This window comes from Pteropus alecto, unplaced genomic scaffold, assembly GCF_000325575.1.
Source record: "Pteropus alecto unplaced genomic scaffold, ASM32557v1 scaffold101, whole genome shotgun sequence".
In the NCBI taxonomy this organism is placed as follows: domain Eukaryota; kingdom Metazoa; phylum Chordata; class Mammalia; order Chiroptera; family Pteropodidae; genus Pteropus; species Pteropus alecto.
The window spans coordinates 17236775-17259474 of record NW_006432945.1 but is presented as its reverse complement, the minus strand read 5'-3'; the positions used below and the strand labels follow the sequence as shown (position 1 = coordinate 17259474).

Sequence of the window (22700 nt, the reverse complement as noted above, 5' to 3'; positions counted from 1 at the left end):
ATTCCTCACGAGAGCCGAACACTGGAAACGACTCAAATGCTCTACGATGACGCAGCGAGTAAATTGCTGTATATTTCTAAAATGGAATACTACGCGGCAATGAAAACTAATGAATTACAGCTACACCCAACGACACGGGTAAATTTCATAACATAATGTTGATTGACAAGGGGCATATGTAATGAGACAAGGTGTCATTTCATCCATGTGAATTTTAAAAACAGGCTTAAGAAACCTAGGGGGTTAGAAATCTTTGGGGGAAGGGGAGAGTAAAGCACATGAGGGTTCCCTGGTGACTGCTGTTTTTGATTTCTTGGTCTGGATGGTGATCATATATTCATTCGTAATGATTCATGAAGCTGCAGACTTATCATTGCTGTACGTTTCTGTATGTTTTGTTACAGATCAACGGAGAAGTTTAAAAAGCAAGGCCCACTACCTACCCAGCAAAGGGTAGCCCTCATTTCTGTTGCAGATGAGGTATGCCATGCCAAACATGCTGAAGGGAAGAAGAAAAGATGTTAGAGTCAAAATGGAAGCACAAGGGACGGGCGCCTAGTGCCCAGAAAGCCGCCTCTTCGGTCCCTAACAGGTGTCCGCCCCTGACTCTCAGGCTGCCGCGGCCGAGGGGAAAGGCAAGGACTTCTCACCTGGAAACGGAGGGTCCGAACGGCCCGCGCGGCAGCAGCGTCTCCATGGCGCCCGGCACATCGTTCAGTAAAGGCCTGCTGCGTCTGCCTTGGCCGGGCTGACCCCTTTCTAGGGAAACCGGACGCCCAACATGGGACCCACTGGACTTGGACGTAGCGTATTGTCACATCCCGGAAGGATTCCACTGCTTGCTCTGCCGAGCACATGTCCTGTGCCTGGCACGGTTTCTAGGGCTTTACATGCATCATTTCCTTTACTCCTGACAAAAGCCTTATTAAGAAGGTACTATTCTTATGTCCATTTCACAAACGAGGAAGTGGAGGTACGGAGCGGGCCCCGCCCTGGAGTCCGCAGCTCGCAGAGCCTAGCGGAGGCGCACGCGCCCGCCCCACTGCACCCGTCTCTTGCAGGAGCCTTGCTGGTCATTCGTTCCCTTGTCTGTTCTATCCTACCACCTCGCTACGCCTCTGCTACCGCACACACCGAGTCTCCCCCTGAATTCAAAGCTCATTTTCTATCTGCTGGCCTTCCCCATTAGGCGGTGAGCCTGCTGGGCAGGACGCAGGTCCTATGCACGTCCGTCCGCGTATTCCTATCCTCTCACTTGCAGAGACGGTACGGGAAAACTGCGAAGAGGGCAGGCTCCGGGACTGGACGGCCAGGCCTTCCGTGGCAGATCGCCTGCCTTAATGGCCCTGCGTCCTCACCCTTGCTTGTACCTGGGCCCTTGGCACTGTAACCTGAAGCGCCCGCCCACGTGGGCTCAGCCGTGCAAGCGCTTTGGCCAATGAGAGGTTTGCTGACATGACACAGAGGCTTGAAAAAGGCCTGCGCCTTGGGCTTGCTCTCTCTTGCTCTTCAGATTTCACAATGACAGCATGCCCCATGGGGGATAAGCCTCCTAGAGCCAAACTGTCCCAATCAGGTCAACCAGACTGCCCAGTCACCCCACCGGGGTCACCTGGGGCCAGCCAAGATCCTGCTGGGCCCCAGGCATATGAACGAGCCTAGGCAGTATCAGCCAAATCCAGCAGAGATGAGCTGAATGCCACACGCCTGTGACAGAAGCGAGCGTGTGCGTACGTCACTAAGGCTTCGTGGCTGCTCGTGGTGCAGCGTTGTGGTGGCATTTGTACCCTGTCTCCACTGCTTACTAGGTTTATGACCACGGACAAGTCATTTAACATCTTCAAATATCAGTTTTTAAATTTATAAAATGGAGATAATAATATTTTCCACTTGATACAGTGGATATCAAGAATAAGTTATATATTTTGAGATAAAGTGCCTAATATTTAATAAGGGCTTCACAAAAAATTATTACTATCCATTCACTTATTCAAATAGCGTTTTATTGATGGTCTACGCACACCAAGCACAGTGCTGAGCCCTGGGAATACAAAGGTGGATAATCAGAGACTCTCTGAACCAACTGAAGCCCTGATTCTATCATCTGACCTTTTAAGACCTGGATTCTAGCTTGTTAATATAAAAAAAAAATACCTTTCTGCTTTCCATGCTATTCCTTCACTTACTCCTCACTATTAAGTGCCTACTATGTGCCAAGCACCGGGGATATAAGAATGAACAAGAAATAATCACAATCCCCAAGGAGCTCACAAGGCGCAAGTGTGATGAGCGTGACGAGGGCTCTAACAACAGGAGCGTAGGCTGTAGAGTTACTTGAGGAGGAAAGCTCTTAACTGGCTGAGCTGGGGTTGGGTAGTTCCCGAGCCAGCTCCCAGAGGAACAGACTCGAGCTGGATGCCAAACATTGACATGGGGTGGTTTTCCCAGTAGACTAGGGACGGAGCGGGTGATGGGGAGGACAATCTATTTAGACACTGCAGTGGAGCGGGGCGCAGGAGAAGGTGAGGTTGGAAAGGCAGGTGGTCACCTCGTATGTCATCGCAAGGAACTGGAACATTGTCACGAAAATGATTGGAAGCCCGAAGTGTCACCTGTGCATCTAAGCTGGGCTCTTGGGGAGTACACCTCACTAAAGGCTGAAGGAAGAACCCTGTCTGATGCTGTTAGTCCTGTCGTTACACTGGCATGCGCTTGGGATGATTGGTAAATACCTAATGGCTGGTCACCGGTTCCAAAAAGGTACGCAAATGAGGGAGGGGTTCTCTGTTGTTTGCACAGGCTCTGAAGAACCACCCTGGTTCTCAGAGCTGAGGGTGAGCGGGGGTGTCTACCATGCTGCAAGGGCGGTAGGATGGGGAGGGATGAAGGGCTTTGAAATCGGGGCCTTGGTCTGGGAGGGAGTGAATTTCAGGTTCCCGCAGCGGCTGTGGATCTGAAGTGGGCGACTGTTTGGCTCTCACAATCCTGCCCCTCGGCTATGAAACGATACCGCCAACCCGGCGCCACACACTCACACTTTCTCGTGGAGGCCCAGGCACTGGTAGACGGGTCCAGCGTCCGCAACGCCTTTCATGACTTTCTTTGGGAGCTCTTTGAAGAAGTAGGCTGGTAGGTTGCTGCCGTTGTAGGTGACAGAGTCGCAGGTCACGACTCCTGGGTAGTACATCATCATCCTGGCGGCTATGTTCACTTTTTGACCAATGACTATACAGGCAGAAGAAAGACAAAGAGCAGGAAGACACAGCCATTGAACTGAACGTAACCTGAGGAATCCTGTCCCTAAGTGGCATTTTACCCTTTACTCCCTTCGCCCCTCAGGAGTGACACAGAACTCGCCTTCAGCTACAGGTATTCAGCCTATGGCTATTAAAAACATCTGCAGGGAGGTACCTAAGTCTCCAGGAGCAAAGTTTCTACCTCAGCCGAAGCCATGGGTGCCATCTGCTCAGAGACAGAGGGCCTGTGTACGGGGGCCTCTGTAAGCAGAATCGCCGGAGCCTGAGGCTCTCAGGTGAGCTGGTGGGTCTTCTGCTACAAGATGGACAAGCACAAGCCTGGGACAACAACCCCCAAATGAGGCACAAAGTGGTGTCTGTATGTTTCTGGGCATGAAAATGTTCATTTCATTTCATTTTCAAAATAAATCACCTTCCTTTGGCTATTCCTTAAGAGTGAGTAATGGGGCTGGAAGGGCTGCATGTGTAAGATTGATTTCAGGGGTATTTTAAAGGGTGAGGCACTGTCGTGCACAGACTCGAAAGCCGAACCGTGCAGGTTAGACCCCCAGCTCTACCTCTAACTACTGTGTTACCAAATTACTTTAATTCTTGCATGCCTCAGTTTCCTCATCTGTGAAATGGGGATAATAGTACCTATTCTAGAGGGTATTTTGTAAAGATCAATGAGCCAATACACACACACACACCATGTCGAACAGTGCCTGGCTGCTAGTAAGCCCTCAATTAACAGTACCGCTGAGTGTTCAGTGTCAAACCTCAACACAAACTTAAATGCTCTGGTCTACACATTCCTTTTTTTTTAAAAAAGAACGATTTATAATGGAGAAATTTGACCATACGGTGAAACACAGTATGGTGCATTTTCACGTGCCCATCGGCTGGTCCCAAAAGCCACTCGTCCGTGGCCGATCCTGCCCCAGCCCCTCTCCCATCCACAGTGAAGGAGATCTAAATATTGTACCATTTCAGATAGAACTCTTTGAGTATGTTAGATGTATTATTTCTGAACATCTTCAACCCTCGTAGGATCGGAGAGGGAAATGGTAGTAGGAACGATGAAGTCTGAGATAGCACCTACTTACCATTCCCTGTAGAGACTAGTGTTATTGATCAGCGACGCCGACATCCACAGTTTTTAAGAAGCAGCCCTTACCTGTTCCGGCCATGGAGAGGAGTAACTGTTCGATGCCGGCAGGAACCATGTACAGAGGGCCCTCGCTCCACAAGCTGAGAGCCCCCTGAGGCTCTCTCGGACTGCACACTTCTCACTCGCAGCCCCAGAAGGCGCACTGAGCGAGCCTCGAGCGGTCGATGGGCACAGCTCCGCGGCTCGGCTCCACGCGGAGACCACGAACTCGCCGAGGGCAGGGCCCACGTCTCGCTCATTTATGTCCCTCCTCCCACCAAGCCCGGCGGGAAGGCGCGGTGTTGCAAGAAAGAGAAACGGGGCGAAGCTAGCTCAGCACACCTGTGTACTCGTGTCTCACAGAGTGTCCGACGATCCCGCAGAAGACGGTCCCGCTGGCCACGCCGATGGAGACAGTGCTGGCGCCGGGGAGGGGAGAAGTTGCGGGGCAAGAGATAAAGACAACGGTCACAGGGAGAACGGGGTGGGCGGGGACACGCTGGCGACCGGGGTGGGCAGAGCGGGAAAGGATGGTCCGCAAATTACTCTCTTCCCTTCGTACTTAGTTTAGGGCAGTTGCACACGGTCTGGAGGAATGAAGGACGGACAGTTAGAGACGCAGAACTAGGTTCTTAGAAGTTAAGTAACTCGGTTCACTTTTCTCCTATTTTTCAGGCCTCATCTGAGCTACTTTTCCGGAAAAATAACTTCTCCTCGCCCCAAATGGATGTTCTATCATAAACTATAGAGCTCTCTTTGCTATCGCTGGGAAGAACAAAGTCATTACAAGTCAGATAAGGCGTGGGACATCAAAATCTGACTTTGCTAATCCATGAGGATGCGTGCACGTGTGGATGACGAGGGTCTGACTGGGGGGAAATGCAGAGGTCAAGGGGTGACATGTTAGGGTTGACCTGGGTAGGACTGCAAGTCGGGGTCACTGTGAAGCCTCGGGGCTCCGGGCTCCGGGCGGCCAGGGCTGGGGGCTGGCAAACCTTACCTTTGTACCAGTTTCCCGTGAGGGCGTCATCTTGGGGCTAGATCACCGTGTAAATTCCCAGCCCACGGACTCATTTTATCCCCCAGTTATTAAAGATCAACTCGGGTCTCCAACACGGCGCTGGGAGAGCAACCTCTACCGAGAAGCGACAACCCGTTAGATTCCCGCGAAGCCCGGCGCTGCAGGCCTCACGGAGCGTCCCCCGCCCGCTGCGGCACGGCTGGGTTCGCCCACTCTGCCCGCATGCCGGGGGGCGAGCGGGTGCAGGCACGAGGGCGTCCGGCCCAGAACAGCCCACGTCCCACCTCCCTGCAGCCCGCAGAAGGGTCGGGGACCGGCAGATGGGACCGGGGTCAACACTCACTGGATTTTGTGGACCTGGGAGCAGAAGTCAAATATATCCACGGCGCTTTCCAAGGCATGAGAGACCTCGTTAGCTGCCTTCTCCCCGGGGAAGCCGAAGACGCAGAGGAAGGAGCAGCCCTGCGGGGGAGAGAGTCGGCAGACGCAGCCGGTGGGCGCGCAGCTCCAGGCTGGACCGGCCGCGGGACCCGCCGAGGGTGGGCAGTGAGGCTCGCCTTCTGACCCAGATCTCATTGTGATTTCGGTAAACTTCACGTAAGTCCTAGTGCAGCGTCGACAGCCCAGCTCGAGCCCCGGAAGGGCAGGCTTTTGCTCAGGGACAGTGGGTTGTGCAAAGCTGTTTGTGTGCATGCTCCTGCCTCCTCTCTCCGGGGGCCAAGGTCTTACGCTGCCAGGTGCTGGGTGTAAGTCTGAGAAGCAGCTGTGGAGTCAGAAAACCTGTGTCCCCAGGCCACTTCCCAAGCAGAGACCTGGACAAGTCAATTATGCTCTGTGAACTTCAGTTTATCAATCCGAAAATGGATAGAACATAGCCTGCGAAGGTCGCCTTGGCTATTAAAACGATTAATGTCACATATATAAAACATTAATTATAATACTGTATATAGTTAATCCACATAATTAGCACACACTTTATAAACTATGGTATATATATACTTGATGTCTATATTACATATATTATATTTTTAGATAGCATATATACTTTACAGTAGATATAAAAAGACTTCGTAAACCTGATGCTATTTATGTAAACGTGTCAGATCCTGACTGGCGCTGGGCTCTCTCCCGAAGTGACGGGAAAAGCCTGATTCCAGGTCTGTGAGGAGACCAGAGGGCGACCCCCTCGGGGGCACAGGTGGGTCTGCTTTGCCTGGAAATTTTGCCAGGTGGCTCGGCAAGGTGAGCACTGGACTCGCTCTGGCGAGAAGACTAGCAGCTCTCACTTACTGAGTGATGGCTGGGAGCCAGGCCTTACAAGGGCTTCGTGCACTTTTTAAAACTTTCAACCACCATTTGAGGCAAATGCTATCCCCATTCAAATATCACCCCTGTTATTATTCATGAACAGACTGAGGCTCAGAGAAGTTCGATGCTTGCTTAGGTCACGCAGCTGGGGACTGCTGGAGCCAAGTCTGCGGGACACTACAGACTGTCCCCTTAGGGTGTACGCCCTCCTCTTACGCTAGTCAGGACGAACACGGAAGAACATGCTGGAGGGACTAGGCTGGAAGTCACCACTGCCTCAGAACGCTCAGCACAGAGGTGACCTTTCTCACAGAGAACGGGTCCCTTCTGCCTGGCCGCATGGCACTGCAGCTGCTGCTCATCTTTGCCACCCAGTGCCAGCTGTCCGCCTCCGCAGCATGCTCAGTACACGTTTCCTGAATCAATGAATTAGTGAAGGGCGGTCACACATGCTCTACTCTTAAGAATCAAAAACACCCGAGGTGGAGAATCCGTTCTCACTAGCAATTCCGCAATCGTTTGCTTACCACTTCCGTTCCTCTCTGAGCTTATTAGAGGTGCCCCTCCCAGCCTCCCGCACCCCAGCCCGGCCCTGCCCCGCTCCCCTGATGTGTCCAAGAGGGGACGTGGAAGTGTAGATGGCAGGTGGGGATTATGGGAAACAAGCAGCTGGGGCGTGAGGGTGACTAACCCCTGACACGGAACATCGGGGAGACGCACTACCCGTGGGCTGGACGTAAACGGAGAGCGAGGCCGGTCAGGCACCGCGGTTAAAGGCGCAGACTGGGAAGTCACACTGCCCGGGTTAGAGTCCCACCCGCCATACTGGCTGGATGACCACGAGCAAAACTTCATCTCGTCTTGTCTGGGTATCCTCATCTCTGCCTCAACACCCCCTTCTGTAACGTGGGGGGAACAGGGAGAGAATGCTCACGAGGCTGAAACGAGCGGTAAAGTGCTGAGAGCAGCGTCTGGGCCGCAGGAAGGGCCACGTCCGCCACGTGAGCTGTCGTTACACGTGTAACTGAGGACTGCTGTTTCTAGGCGGAAGGTGTCTATGTCCTGACTCTGCACGGTGGCAGACGGTTGCTTCCTATATTTATCGTGGTGAGGACATCGTGAGCTATGTAAACGTCCAATCTCTATGTCGTACTCCGGAAACGAATATGACATTGTATGTCGACTACACTTAAATAAAAAAAAAATGTAAGTGCCTGTTCCTCTCCTCTCACCCACATCCCTGGGTGTGGACGCCAACCGTAAATTCTTGGCAGGTTCCCACCCCTCTGCTCGCGCTCACCTTGTCAAACATGAAGACTTTATTGATTTGGCCTCTGAATGCCCTTAGAACAGAGTTGATGTGCACAGAGGCATCCTGGATGGCCGAGCCTATGACTTCGGCTTTGCCTTGGTCCTTAAACACCAGGTTCACGAACACGATCGTCACTGGGCGGAGCTCAGACAGATAACCCTGAAGCTGCTTGTCATCGATCTGCCGAGGAGAGAGAGGGCCTTCCCTTAGCATCCTCGGTGGTGGGTCCTGCCTCCCGAAACACACACACACACACACACACACACACACACACACACACACACTCACACACACGAGAAATAATCACTGGGTGTGAACTAGCCTCCCGAGGTCCTCCGCGGAAACTGAGGCTATCACCGCGTGCACAGTGCACATGGCAGAGCCGCCCGAAGTGCGGCAGGTGGAAATGGGATTCGCTAGCACCATCGGCCCAGTCGCGTGCGATGGGCACTTCGGCATGCGCTCATTTTTGGAGAGAGCCGCGCCCTCGCCCTGACTGCTCCTCCCTCTCGCCCGTCTGAGTCATCGCGTTAGGAGACGGGACTGCCATTCTTTTTTCCTCTCTTACGATTTAGGGGTGAGAAGAGCATACTGGTTTCCAGCTGCCCAACGTCCCTGACACCCCGAAAGCCAATAAATTAGATTACGAAAATACCTGCTTCAATATGCTTTCCATCACATACTTCTGTAGGGACAGCTCGAGGTCAGGGTTGGATTCCAGCATGCATGCCAGCCTCAGGATATCTGAGAGGGCGGAGGGGGGCGGCTCAGGGAGAGAGGGGTGGGACTCCGGCACACCCACTGGTTAAATGGGGCCCAGGGAAATCCGGCGAGAAGTTCTGAGAGGTTGCAGGTTTCCCAAAATTCCTTTGCTCATAGCTCAAAGCCCTGTTCTAATTACCATCACGCTTTGGAACTTGGGGACAATTCTACCTCCAGACGTGAGCTAAAACTATTGCCGTAGGCAATGGGAGTGGACGGATGAGGGGGTGACGACAGAGGGCGATGGTGGCAGGACGAAGGGTTGAGAGGGCAGAAGGAGTGAAATCCAGGAGCCTGGCTTCTCACCCGGGGTTGACGGTGACTCGTTGTGGAAGGCTAGACGAGTCACCACCCCACTGCCCCGGCTGCCGTGTGAGCAAACTGAAAGTCAGACGACTTTCCGTCTCTGTAGATGCTCTGCTTGACCAGAAACGCCATCTTTCCAGGTGGCCAATCTCCAAACACCAAGCCAACTCTGGGCCTCTCAACCCGAACGAGGTCGACTACGGGGTCCCAGCCAGTCAGACCTTTTCTATTCGTCTCTTCTTGTTCTTTGTCCTTTACCCTATCAATCTGCTTGACTCCCGCCCCATCTCGTAGTCCTCTGAAAGGAGACCGTCAAATAAAGTTGGTGCGTATCACCTAAAATTGTCTTCTTTAATCACTTTTTAACGACACGTTCACGCCGGAAGGCCTGTTGGACATCCCGTAGGGATGAGTCTACAGTCCAGGACAAACATCTGGGCTGAATTCTGGCAGTTAGGGCGGGGACCTGCGCGAGGCCAGCTTCTCGCAAGACTTGGGAGCAGGGTGTCCTTAAACTCCATGCCCTGGGCCCCTGCTCTCCTCACCCCGGTGCCGTCCTGCTGGGAGGCACAGGGAAGTCGAGCTCGGGAAGAGCAGAGGGTCAAGGGCCGATCCCCGGAGGTGCCGAGTCATAAGGACGGGAGGGAGACTACGCAAAGGCCACCGGAAATGCTGGTGGGGGAGGGGCAGACGTGAAACTAGGACAGACGAGGAGAGGGCGAAGACTGGTCTAGCAGGGAGAGCAAGGCCAGCGCGCCCGGCACGGGGCCTGAGGAGAGGCCGCCTGGTGCCGCTGGTCGACGGTCCCTGATGGCCTTGACAGAAACAGTCTCCGCGGACAGACAGCAGGGGAGGGCGTAGAAGCCGATGTCAGGGGCTCAGCTCTGAGGCGCAGGTGCGTGCCTGCCCCCGAGGCCCGCGCAAAGTTTACTGAAACTCGTTTAAGGAAGCGGGAGGCTAGAGAGCAGAGGCACGCACACAGACACCGCTCTTGTGAGGACTTCGGGGGGGAAGGTCAGGAGGGGAAAGTGGGGCTCGGATGCCGCATTCCTTCCTTCATCACGGGGGAGGCTTGGACACGCCAGGGGAGCAACAGGGAGCCGCAGGTGCCGGGCCGAGAATGGCGGCTGTGGGTAGTGGACAGGCCCCTCTGTGTGCGCGCTCGGGACCGGCGGCGACCTTGGCGTTGGCATAAGGCCTGCTGGCCACTGGGGGAGGCAGAGGCTTCTGCCCACGGAGGGTACTTACTTTTGTGGTCACCGGAAGGATAATACTCCATAAAAGTCATACAGTTTGTAAAAAATTCATCGAAGTTAAAAGTAGGGGGTGGTTTTAAGAAATTAACCTAAATTAGAAAAAAAAAAAAGAAAAGAAAAGACTTTGGTTATTCTGAGGGTCGTCTGGAACTTCAAATGTAATTTCTCAGAAGAAAGGGCAGGGAGTATGCTTTGAACGTCCGGGAGATGATAAACAGAGACGGGCATACTTAAAAACGAAGTTCTTTAATTTGGACGTGATCACATGAAAAATCTCTCTGATTAGTCATTCAGATCTCCATCTTCAGCATAGACGCACAGGGCCATTCCCGAGGGCGCGAACCTGTACACTTTTCCACTCTTAGAATTTCTTTCTCCTTTCATAACATTTTAATTCGAATAAAATCTGGTTAAACTGTACACCATTTGGTGCCCTAAAATGTATTAGTGTCATCACTAGTAAGATTCATATCAAGGTCACGAACCCCATGACGGGGCGTGCGGAGGATGGCGCGATCTCTTTTCTGTGGTATTCTCGTACCAAAACGTGGAGGATCTTAGTCCGACAATGAGAAAACATATCGGGCAAACCCGAATGGAGGGTTTTGTGACCTTAGGTGTCAAAGCCGCAAGAGGCAAGAAAAAAAACGAGGAGCTGTTGCTGCGGATTGCAGGAGGCTGCGTGACAGGTGCAGTGGGGGCCGTGTGGGAGCTTGCGTGGGGTCCTGGACAGCTGCGGGAAGACGGCGAAACCCAGACCAGGCCTTCGGTCAGCGGACAGGACTGTGCCGCCGGTGTTTTTCTGGCGTTGACTATTGCACTCTGGTTATGGAAGAGGTTAACGTTCGGGGCAGCTGGGTGAGGGGGACGTGGAAACTCTATAACTTTTGAACTTTTTCGTGAGTCTGAAATTAATCAAAGCCACTTTTAAAGGCATAAGGATTGACTGAGGAAGATGGGGCCCAGGGCGTTGCTGCCGGCCAGCTGGGCCACGCAGCCTGCCCGAGCGTCACCGCGAGCGTGAGCGGGGAGGGGCGTGAGGCTTGCGGGCTGATGCGCAGCGTGGAGGGCCTGTCCCCATCGCCAGCATCTGTGTGGGTTCTGTTTTTTCTCCCCGTCTGTCATGCAGGCCCTTCCCTGGTTGGGGGAGCAGCACGCTATCCCCCGCTTCGCACACTCTCGAAGCACAGTTTCTCTAACTGGCCATGTCCCCTCTTGGTCGGTCCTCAGTGTTTTCTGCTGGGCAGGGCCACGGGAGCGGTCACCCTCCCTCGCTAAGCTTTGCCGCCCTGAGCACCTCCCACCCTCGCCCTGAGTAAGGCGGGTGCTGGGTGGTGCGGGCGAGGGCCAGCAGCAGCGCTCAAAGTGACAGCTATTCCCTGTGCTCCGGAAAACAGCTGGCGACACGCCCCCTTTGTCAAGCAAGGGCCCCGGACCCCAAAGGCCTCGACACCGGAATCCCGCACCTTCAATTAGGACGGAGACGCCCGAACACTTCCTCCCGGAGGAGCTGCCCAGACCAAGGCCTTGTAGGTCTGGCCCACCCTGGCCCCACCCGAGCGTCCTGTCGGGCGTCAGGGACACCGCCTTCCCGGTGGCGTCTGTGAGCCGGGCCGCTGGCTGGCACAGACCGGCAGAACTTTCTGCGTGTGGCGGCATCGCGCGTACCTTAACTGCTCTCTGATCTGGAATCCTCTCAATTTCAACCATGCTCCGGTCACAGAGCTGCCAGCAGTTTGGTGACAGAATGACGTCGTTCATCTGCGCCATGTTCTGTGCAAGGCGCACGTCTTCCACCGCCTGACCGATCACCAGAAAGTAGTTGCGTGTTTCGTCCCCAAAGACCAGCATGGTGATGTGGCCGGCGGCCAGCCCTGGCGAGAAGGTTTGCACAAGACGTCCTGGGCTGCTCCCCAGCAGCAGCGCTTCTCGGAAAAATCAGAACCTTGGCGCAACCAAACCTAATTCCTAAAGCTTTACGGGGAAATTAGAGCCCAGGCCTTGCCAAATGCCTCTTCTCACAAAGCTAGAAAGCTAGCTACCAATGGTCACCTTTCTGTGACATCTGTCTCCTTAGATGGTCCTAGCAGTCCCCAAAGTTATTTTATCTTGTCCACAATTAATTTATACTTAAGGGCAACAGAAAGCAACTTTAATAATTCCTATTTGGGGAAGATGTGCATTGTATCAGAGATAAAGGCAAAAAAGGCTCTAACGGAAAAGAAACACCCAGGTGACAGACAGAGGGGAGAGGCTGGGGAAGACAGCAGGCATTTTGGTAGTCAGGTGTCCCCTCCAAGTGTGGCCTCCGATTGTTTATATAATTAACCGGCGACTGGTCTCGTGACACTGCTGAATCCATGTAACCACAAGCTCCTCTCTACTGTGCTTAAGGACACACATTGCTGACAGCAGCAAGACCTGATCACAGCAATGGTAACAACGAAGGCCACTTCGTGGAGTGGTCACTGTGTGCCAGGTACTATCCTAACCACTCAGATTTACTCTGTGTGAGAGCCGATGAAGTAGATATTAGGATTAGTCTCAAGTCTCTTAACTGCTAAGGGAGGGAGCTAAAATTCTGGGCAGCAATTCCCCGGTTGAAGACGTGACCGTGGGGCTGGGCCACTGTGTCCCTCCGTTTGCTCGTTTTCTCGTTTTCTCTTCGGGAGGGAGAGGCGTCGGGAGTGAGGACCGCACCAAACTGCCGTGGCATCTCTTCTCCGCAAAAGCTCACCTATCTTGACGCGGACGTCCAGGCCTTCCTCCAGCTCCTGGCTCTCGAATAGCCCGTGGATCTCCAGGCTGCATTTGATCACCACCGTGATGAAGTTCTTCAGCTGCCTCCGCTCCACCTTCCACAGGGCCAGAAGTGCATCGCCTCGGGGAGACAGAGCCAGCGGGGGCTCAGGACCTGCCCTGGGGATCGGCCTGTTCCGAACGGCTCTGTGCAGCAACGTCCCCAACCCGGCTCCTGGCCGCTGCTGTCTCTGAGATGCCCCCTGTGTCAGAGCACAGGCCCCTCAGCACTCCTTTCTTACCCCATCCCACCTCAGGGAGCCCCCCTACCTGCAAATTTTAAGATGTCTCCTCCAAAAATCAATACCTCTGAGAAAGAAAAAAAGAGAGAGAGAAGTGAAATCAAACTCTGTTTCTTAAAGCTAATAAAACGAAGTCGTTCTTCACTAATGGAATAGAATTCTGGTCAAGAGAGTAGCAATTCAGAGGACAGACTCATCCTGAAGATGTCATCCCAGACACGTCACCTAGACCCACCTGAGAGTTTCTGCAGCTGTAGAATGAGAACACTGGACGGGACTGAGCATGTGCTCTGTTTCCGTGAATGGGAAAGAAGGAAGGAAGGAAGGAAGGAAGGAGGTGTAATTTCTGGTGAGGTCTGAGGACAGCTACCCCACTGCCATGACCGTGGGAGGCTTTGGGCTGCAATGTGGTGACAGCTGGGGCCCGAGCGGGCATGACTAAGCACATGCATGACAGGGCCCAGAAGAACTGAGAATCGGAAAACTAACTGTATGGTCAACTGGGGTCTTGTTTGTTTAGGCTGTGTGGCAGAGATGGCCATTTTTCCTTCTTTCTCATGCTTTATCACACATTTGTCGAACACTGTCGTGCTGAGTGGGATGCAGGAAAGAATTAGACGCGGGTTCTGCTTCCCAGGAGCATCCGCGTTGCCCGGTGGGGGAGGCGAAGGTGTTGCTGGGGAACGAGACCCCGGCGAAGGGCGGGGCCTGGACTTTGCCTCGGCAGAGCAAATTCTTTGCTTCCCCAATAGTGGGAATTCGTAACACCAACGAGATGGAGGGCAGAGGTCGGAAAGGAGACCAGACTTTCTGGTCAGCGCTAAGTGCTCCAGGAGCCCTCATTAAGAGACATGTCACCACTGGGTGAGTTACGAAGCGCTCACCTAGTCGTACAGCAGTGTCCTACTGATGCTAGCTTCTGTGGGCAACTGAGTATCGTGAGGGTGTAACCACTATAGTTCTTTCCAAAGTTGGCTCTAAGTCCTTGAACAAATGTGAAACCTTCTTTCCCTCAAGTAGTCTGTACCGGTGAGGTGTGACGACGTGCCTTCACTTGTCCTGTACTACGTTTCAGAAAAGCCTGGTTTGATCCACATCTCGTGGGGACAACGAAGAGTGCGAAGCCCTAGCACCCCCTCAAACGCAGAGACCGCGCACAGACGGCGTCTGCGGCCAGGGGCCCGGGGACACTCACTCTCCACTATGGCGCTTATGTAGTGGTTGAGGAGCTCCACCAGCTGCTCGGCCCCTCGGTCCATGTACATGGCTGTGCTGAACTTCTCCGTCATCTCGGTGAAACCTGCGAGAAGCGTGCGGCTCATTCCCCCCGGCCGCGTGGGGAAGCCGGCAGGGCCGGGACGGGGAGGCCACGCTGGCGAGCAGTGGGCTCCGGCTTTTCGGGACGGGCAGGGCCTCTTCCGAACGGTCAGGTGTCATCTACGCGGCCTCCCCGCTCCGGGGTTACTACCTGAGGGTCAGGGAAAGCGCCAGACTCCTCCTCCCCCCAAGTTCTCAGCGTGCACAGGGATGGCGGCGATCCCTTTAGCTGGGCCTAGAACTTTCCATTTCATTGTGACGAAGATGCACACACTTCCGAAGGGGTGGTCATTTTACTCTCAAGATGTCAACGACATCTAGGGATGCCCCTTTCTGAGGTCGGTGTTGCCCAGGGTGCCTGTGGAGCTTGGGGAGCTGAGTCTGTGAAGCCGGGGCCGGGACAGTTCCAGTCATGGGGCCCGTGACTGGAGACGCTTGGGAAGGGGACGTGAGGGGCCATCCGCCCTCCCTCCTGCTTTCTCTGTGGGACCCTCTGCTGTAACGGCACAGAAGCTGGCAAACTGACACCCCCACTTGCGATCAGGCTGTGTGTGTGAATCCGACGCGAGCCTGTTCTTCGCCCACATTAAACGCCCCTTTTGCGCTTGCCTGAAATATCGACAAACATCAAGACTCCATCGAAATAGTCCACAGAGGGTCGCTCTGGAGAGAAATCGCCATAGACAATGAGGTCTGGCAAGTGAGCGGCTATTTTGACGATGGCCCGGTCCTCTAAGTCTTCCTTTCGAGTGTTCGTGTTCATGGTCAAGGCGAGTGGGCCGGATTTTATGGTCACAGCCAACGGTCCCCAAACAGACCTTGTGGAAAGAAAAGCTGAGAATGGAGAAAACTGACTTATGTCCACTCACTCGCTTTCCTATTTCTTTTTCTGCATTTGCTTCATTCCGACCGGCGGACGGCCTGTTTCAGTGACTGGGTGGTGATAATGCCTCAGTAGTTGAGTCACGCTTCAAAAGGGCCAGTTTTCTGTAAGAGAGCCCCTCAGAACTAGCCTCCAACCCTGAACAGGGTGACATAAATGAGCACCCTTACAAACGGGACGGGGCGAAGGAGGGTAGCTGGATGCATCTGCCCATTTGCACAAAGGGGTGAGTCCTGTCATAGGGGGGCCAGCGGCACGGTGTGCTCGGCCTCGTGTCTCCTCCTCCCCTCCCCCTCCCTTTTAGCCTGTCATCTTTTCTCTGTCCTTGAAAATTAAAAAAAAAAAGTGCAGACGTGAGTTCATATGTGTGAATATTTACATAAAGGTGAATAGCAAAGTGGAATATCATATAAACAAGAGTAAGTGTATTAGGGTACAGTCCTAAATAAATGGAAGGGAAGTTTTAAAGGGTGTGTGTGTGTGTGTGTGTGTGTGTGTGTGTGTAAGGCTTTAAACTGTAAGCGGAAGAAAATGTTGAAATTTTAATTCATTATCCAATTAGTTCTAAGAAAACCAGGATTCCCTAAGGCCTTCCTTCAGCTGCCGGAGCCAATTAAATGCTCATGCCTGAAAGTTGTAAAAATCATGCTCCATCACCTTAAAAAGGAACTGCATCCTGACTTTTAGGAGTAATCCAAGTTCCTAGAATAGGTGATACAGAAAATAAGAGAATTTTTTTTTTTTTTTTTTAAGAAGAACTGTTACTAACAGGGAGGAACTGGTTAGTTACTGCAGCCAGAGGTAGGTCATACGGGGGTACTTAAAAGTAGCATAAGGAAAAAGCGAGACAGTTAACGTGTATCTTAGAATTAAGGAAAGCATTTTTTTTAAAATCAGCGGAAACAGTATTTGAACAAACAAAAAAATGTATAGAAATCTCTAAAATGAATGTTAAATATTCGGTATTAGATCATCCTTCAAAGGGAAGCCTTGGTGAACCGAAATGTTAAGAGTGAACAGAAGATGGGAGGAGAAGCAGCCAAGTTTTTTAAGAGCAGCATCAAGCCACAGCATGTACCAGGAACAGTCGATAAATACGTAAATCAAAAAATAATTTCGGAGAGCAAATTCGACAAGTGCTATACGAACTTAGAAGAAAGGTGTGAGAAAACCGAATGACCAGAATGAAGTAAGACTTAGGAAAAACGCTGAAGAGAGCCCAGACTTTGCAGCTTTGTTGAAAGCAAGGCAATTAATCAAAGAGGAATGAGGACAAAGCTTAAATATGATGTACTACACTATTCTTCTTTTGTTCCTGCCTCCTCCACTGTGGAGAGCTGAAAAGTATGGGAAATGTTTCTAAGAAAGGACTGAAATCCAAGAAAGTAGTGATGAAGCGGCTAGTCATTTAAAATAAATTCAAGTAGCCAGTCCTAGATAAGCGGTATTCACAAACACTGAACGCACGGACAGATGTAATGTCAGTAATCTAAAAAAAAAATAATGGAGAACAAAAGCTGGGCTGGAAAACTGGAGAGGGGCACATTTTCTTCTGAATTTCAAAACACAGACTGGTAAACACGAAGTGTCAGTCCGTACAAGCTAGGTTCTGCCTCATTAACACATAAGTCCAAAATCCCAGTGGCTTGAAATAACAAAGGCTTGTTCCTTGTTCATCTTTTACTCATGTTACACGTCCATCGTGGGTTGACTGAGACTCTACTCTGTTGTTGCCTTCACTTTAGGACCCAGGCTGGGACAGTCTGGCTGCCAAGATGGTGGGAAAAGATTCAGTGGCGGCAGACTCATTCTCAAAGTGTTCTCCCAGAAGTGACATATTTCACTTCCACTCCCATGACATTGGCCATAGCAAGTTACGCAGACACATTTAATTTCAAGTAGGTGGGGAAGTACAATCCCATGGGCAGTGGGTGAGCGAGCACAGCCTCCGTTGTCATCATACTCAATAATAGGTGAGCATTTAGATTGGCAAGAGGTGATTAAAAGGAGTCAAAATGTATTCAAAGCCAAATAGTGAACTAGCCTGATTTCCTTTTTTGAAGAGTTATTAAACTTTTACATCAAGAGAACGCTACAGACGAGGCATTTGGCTAAACTTCTCACATCCTCACGGATAAGATACAAAATTGGAAGAGTGATGAGAATGTAGTTAGCTGGTTAACAGACCTGAAGGGGACTGGTTTTTCTGTTCTTGTGTCCGCTCAAAGGGAAAGCTTCACAGGCATGCTAGAGGCCTTAGACAAAACTGGAAGGAGAGCACAGGTATTGAGCGACCCAGTCGGGATCTCGAAGTACCTTAATCGACTGAAATAACAATGACATTGCAGAAGGATAAATGCAAAGTGCTGTATTTAGAATTCTAACAAAATCAAGTGTGTACGCATGTGATGCGGAAAACTAGATTTACTACAAATCCAATGCTATCTTTTTAAAAAAACTCCGGTATTGAAGCATAACATGCAGAAAAAATGCACAATTCCTAAGTGTGCAGCTTGCTGAATTATTATGAAGTGAGCAAATCCACATGATCCCTACTCACTTCAAGAAAGAACTTCGCCAGCCCTGTAGATGCTCCTTTCCCGCTGTCTCCTGGCCACTTCTCCCGAAGGTGGCCTCTCTCCAGATTTCTACCACCGTTGATCTGTGGGTTGTTTCCAGTCTTAGACTATCAGGCTTAATATTGCTAAGAACATCCTTGACCATGTGTTTGGTGAACAGATGCACGCTTTTTGCTTGAGGATAGAGCTAGGAGTGGACTAGCTGGGGCGTAGGACACACACATATACTGAACTTTAGGAGATTCTGCTAGTTTCCCAAAGTGGTTGTACCAATTTACACCCCATAAGCAAGATATGAGAGTTCAGAAGCTCTACATCCCAGCTGACACTTGCCATCGTCACTTTTGACATTTTAGCCACCTCGATAGGTAGGTTCTCTGGTGTTACTGACGAAATTAAGCACCTCTTCATACGTTTATGGGCCATTTGGATGCAATGCAATCTTAAGGTACATGGCAGTGTTCCAATCTGATCCCGTGGATCGAATCTGATCCAGGGCATCGGGGTTAGTTCTGCCTCTTTTATTGGAAGTTCGCTGACCATCGAAAGTGAGGAATAACGGGAGAGATTGGAAATGTGAAGTCAGGGGATGATGACATTTGGGTGAAAATACTAGTTGTCTTCAAATATTCGAACTGAAATGTGAGAGTTAGGAGACCTAGTCCCTGGGCAAAGTCTAACACGTTTAACAAAATAACTCCCCTGCTTTCTCCTCAGGTAGGGATTGTGTTTGGTCAGCAAGAATGTGGTTCATGAGAGGGTTGAAGACTGAAAGCTGTTTTTTCCCTTTAGATGTCTTTACCTCTTCAGCGCATAACAGATAATTTTGTTATTCTGGTTTCCCATCTACATTTCTCATCGTAACCTCCAAATGCATCTCCTTCTGTTGCCTACCAAGCGTAAACTTAGAAATATAGGCCCAAGTCCTCCGATTGCCTTATTTAAACCCGGGGAGTGGGTGAGCATTCATTTGATTCACCTTTCTGCTACACCACCTCTGCACCCCGGCAGGCGGATAGGTATGCAGCCACCTCAAGGAAATTCAGTACTTCCTAAGACCGCCCAGTTTGACCGTTCTTCCTTACGCCATTTAAATTGGCCTCCCTGTGATTGTTAGCCATGGATCCGAGCTGATCCTTTCGGAGAAAAATCTAACCCATTTCCCACACTGAGTTAAAACTAAAGCCAAACAGAGTGTACTGTGCACGTGAGGAGGGTGTGACGCTGCAGAGATCGAAGGGGCTGGCGGTAGGGTTGCTAGAAGAACACCCATAAAAAGATAATAGAAATTTCCCGTTTTAGAAGACAGTCTCTTTCAACTTCTGCAATGTGAGAAAATGATGAATGATGTGACACATACCACATGGTGATTATAACGTCCTAAGACCTTTTTATGTGAAGCATGTCCCACAGGTTGCCTCTAAACAGCACCGCGAGGCAGGCCTGATCAGCTGAATGGAGGTCTACCATTTCACGGGTACAGAAACTGAAGCTCAGATTAATTTGCTGTAGGTCACACGGCTGCAAAGCCCAGGTCTGTGAGATTTGAGCCCATGTTCTCTCCGCTACTCCACGCGACACCCCATTTGTGTATGTTTTGTGGCACTGTGGGGATGTTTATGACCTCGACAAAATATGTATTTAATTTTAGCACACGTTTGATGCATGTCAACAGTATCGCCATCAAGTATTTGGCCAACTCACTCGCAGTCAAGGACAGAGCACAAAGAGGGCATGGGCCCCGAGGAAGCAGGAAGCATCTGGGGCTGAGGCTGCCCAGAAGAGAGCAAGAACGAGCAAGTGGACGGCACCCCAAAGAGACAGCAGCGGTTCCCTGGGTGAAGGAGTGTGTCTGGGCTTTCGATCTGCCTAAAGAAAACTCAGCAGAACCCCCAAAATGAAAATGAAATAGCAATCTTATTCACTATCGTTTCTCTAAATAGTTCTAGAAACTTCTAAAAGATTTTTCATCTAGTTTTTCACCAATGTGTAAAATAAGGTTTAATGAGTCCCAAAAAAGTGGTACTCGGAACTTAAAAAGGATAATGTCATCTGTCAGGAAACCTTGCCGTAACACTCCAACCACGGCAATTTTTCCTCTGAGCTATTAGGGCGCTTACTGTCTATAAACATCTGTGCCTCATTTTCTATTTAAATATCCTTGAATATCTATTGATCTGTTTATGTCTTCCTTTGCACCATAAGCTTCTGTTTTATAGATCATGTTCTCTCCAGCTTTGCTTCCCCCATGGCAGCCTCCTAGCCCTCTCTTCACACAGTAAGCACTTGCCATTTGATGACTGATAAGTAGGATGTCACGTGAGAAGCTGCAGAAGAGAAGTAAACTAACACTAAGCTAGAAAGACCGTGCATCCAGGATAAATAGCATGAGACAACATTTACGCTTCAAGCTTCTAACTTCACTTCCAAGACTGACACAGAGATCTAAGTTGAAACTCGATTTCTAACCCAAGAGAAGTGTTTCCTACTTTCAACACCTGGCATCTTCCCAGAGGGCTGCCCTGCGACCATTCTTCCCATTCTTCCCTCTGAGACGCCTACTTCCACATACCTCCCCCTCCTCCAAGGCAGAGGAGAGCCAGAGCCTCAATCAGGGACTAGATCTTTCAAGAGTGCAGAGAACAGGAAAATGGGCTGGGTGACATTATTCTGAAGACGGCACAGGTATGATGTCTGTGGATAGCTCACCCATAAAATGACAGTTTTGTCTAAAAGCCGTTTTCCTGGCCACGCCCTCATCAGAAGCTCATTGTTTCATGTGCGCTGTCTAGGATTCTGATTGGCTGGCACTGCCCTGCCTCCCCTCCCCCGCCAGTCCCAGAGGCCTAGTGCTCATGCCTGGACGTGCTGTTTCAGGTTCTCTTGTCTGTATGTGTGGGGTAAGGGTCAGTGAAATCAGGCAACAGTTGGCAGGTGACCATCATAATGACAAGTATCTCTTGAGCAAGCAAACGCCCAGTGTTGGTCAATAATGATTTTGGCCTTTCCCGGGGCCTATGAAATTTACCAGTTGCAATGCACTCAGTACTTAGCTTAAGGGATTTTTGTGAAGTAAATGTTTGACCTGTCCTGACTGGCCAAGTGCATAGTCCCAACCAAATTGACCCCAAGATAACTCGCAACCCCATGTGGTACTAGAGTTTCTCAACCCAATGTGACACTGGCGAAATGTGTTTTCAGAAGGTGAGATATTTTCTAGCTGTTCATATGTTTATTACAACTACAGTTAACATTTAATGACCCACGTAAAACTGGCATTTAAAAAACAACCGAAAAAGCAAGTGAACCTCCTCGAATAAAGCCCAGCCCTGTAACTAAATTTACTGTGTGTTTCGAAATGTTGTAAAACACAGTTGACTTAAAGGAGGGAGAAAGGGCTCAATTAATGATGTTTCTGAGTGAATTTACTGGTGTTGTGAAAACCAGTCTTGATATAAGTAGAATCATATCTCATAATTAAGCAGACCCCCTGGGGAGAAGCCAGTCTTAATAAACGCCAGAGCTTTCTATTTCCGCGTCATTGCATGAGCAAGCTCCCGCAGACACGGCTTTGCTCTAGCGAGAGGAACGTGGGCGTTGAGGTCGATCTGTTAAGATTCGACCTTTCACTGTCATTCTAACGACTGAAAAAAGACAGTGTTTACTGTGGAGAAACAGCAGCATCCATGCACCTCGGACCGCTGCTTCCCTGAAACGAGTGCCAAGCCACAGAAAAAGTTAGATTAAGAATTTACCTCTTACCGAGTGAGCATTCTCCGCCCTGCCTCTGGGATCCCAACCCACGCAGCTGGTTTCCTGCTTTAACCTGTGAAAGCTTCGAGAGTTCCAGTAGTTATTACATCAGAAGGTGTACACATAGTGAACGCGGTATGTCCTTTCTGTAGCTAAATCAAAACTTCCTTTGTCTAAGAAAGTACTCTCCGGGTCTACCTTCAATTACTAAGCTCATCATTTTCTAAAACTCTCCATCTATTTAACACCCATCATGGACCAGGCACCGATTAAACCATCTTGATTAATCTTTACAACAATCCTACGAAGTACGTGCTATTTCTACCCTGAAAATACTAAAGCTCGGAGACAAAGGTTAACAGGGTCTCACAGTTAATGTGTACGTGGCAGCTGAGCTGAAGCCCAGGCCTGGAGACCTGGCATTGAGGAGAGGACGTAGTCAGTAAGGCAAAATTCAGCCCAACTAGACTGACCAAGTGAGCTGTACTATTGTGAAAGGTATTCTTATCAAGCTCAGTACCTACACTGGGGGACTTCCAGTACATAAATTCTTCTAAGTTTTTGAGAATAGGGGTGAAATTGATCACTGGACTATGTGTCCCAAGAGGTAGCGAGAGTTTTTGATTGGATATGTGTTAAGGTCATTTAATTTTTAAGATTCGGTAATGGGATGGATGAGTTTTGGGGCAGAAAGGAAGCATGAGATGGTTTGTCAATGGAACTTCTGAGAACCGAGAGGATTATCTGTGGTTGCATTTAAATGCTACAACTAATTT

At 50.6% G+C, this 22700-nt stretch overlaps 1 protein-coding gene across 1 annotated transcript in view; it reads right to left on the bottom strand.

Annotated features, from left to right (window-relative positions):
• The window catches only part of ADCY10 (adenylate cyclase 10), a 40437-nt gene extending 28220 nt beyond the window's left edge, over nt 1-12217 (bottom strand). Inside the window, exons 1-8 of the mRNA XM_015586183.2 lie at nt 12020-12217; nt 10344-10440; nt 8683-8771; nt 8016-8207; nt 5751-5869; nt 4729-4805; nt 3036-3225; nt 444-499 (exon numbers count right to left, since the gene is read on the bottom strand). Of these exons, the coding sequence (XP_015441669.1) occupies nt 444-499; nt 3036-3225; nt 4729-4805; nt 5751-5869; nt 8016-8207; nt 8683-8771; nt 10344-10440; nt 12020-12202 (1003 nt within the window). The 5' untranslated portion in view covers nt 12203-12217. The remainder of the gene's footprint in view (nt 1-443; nt 500-3035; nt 3226-4728; nt 4806-5750; nt 5870-8015; nt 8208-8682; nt 8772-10343; nt 10441-12019) is intronic.
• Between the last annotated feature and the right edge of the window lie 10483 nt (nt 12218-22700).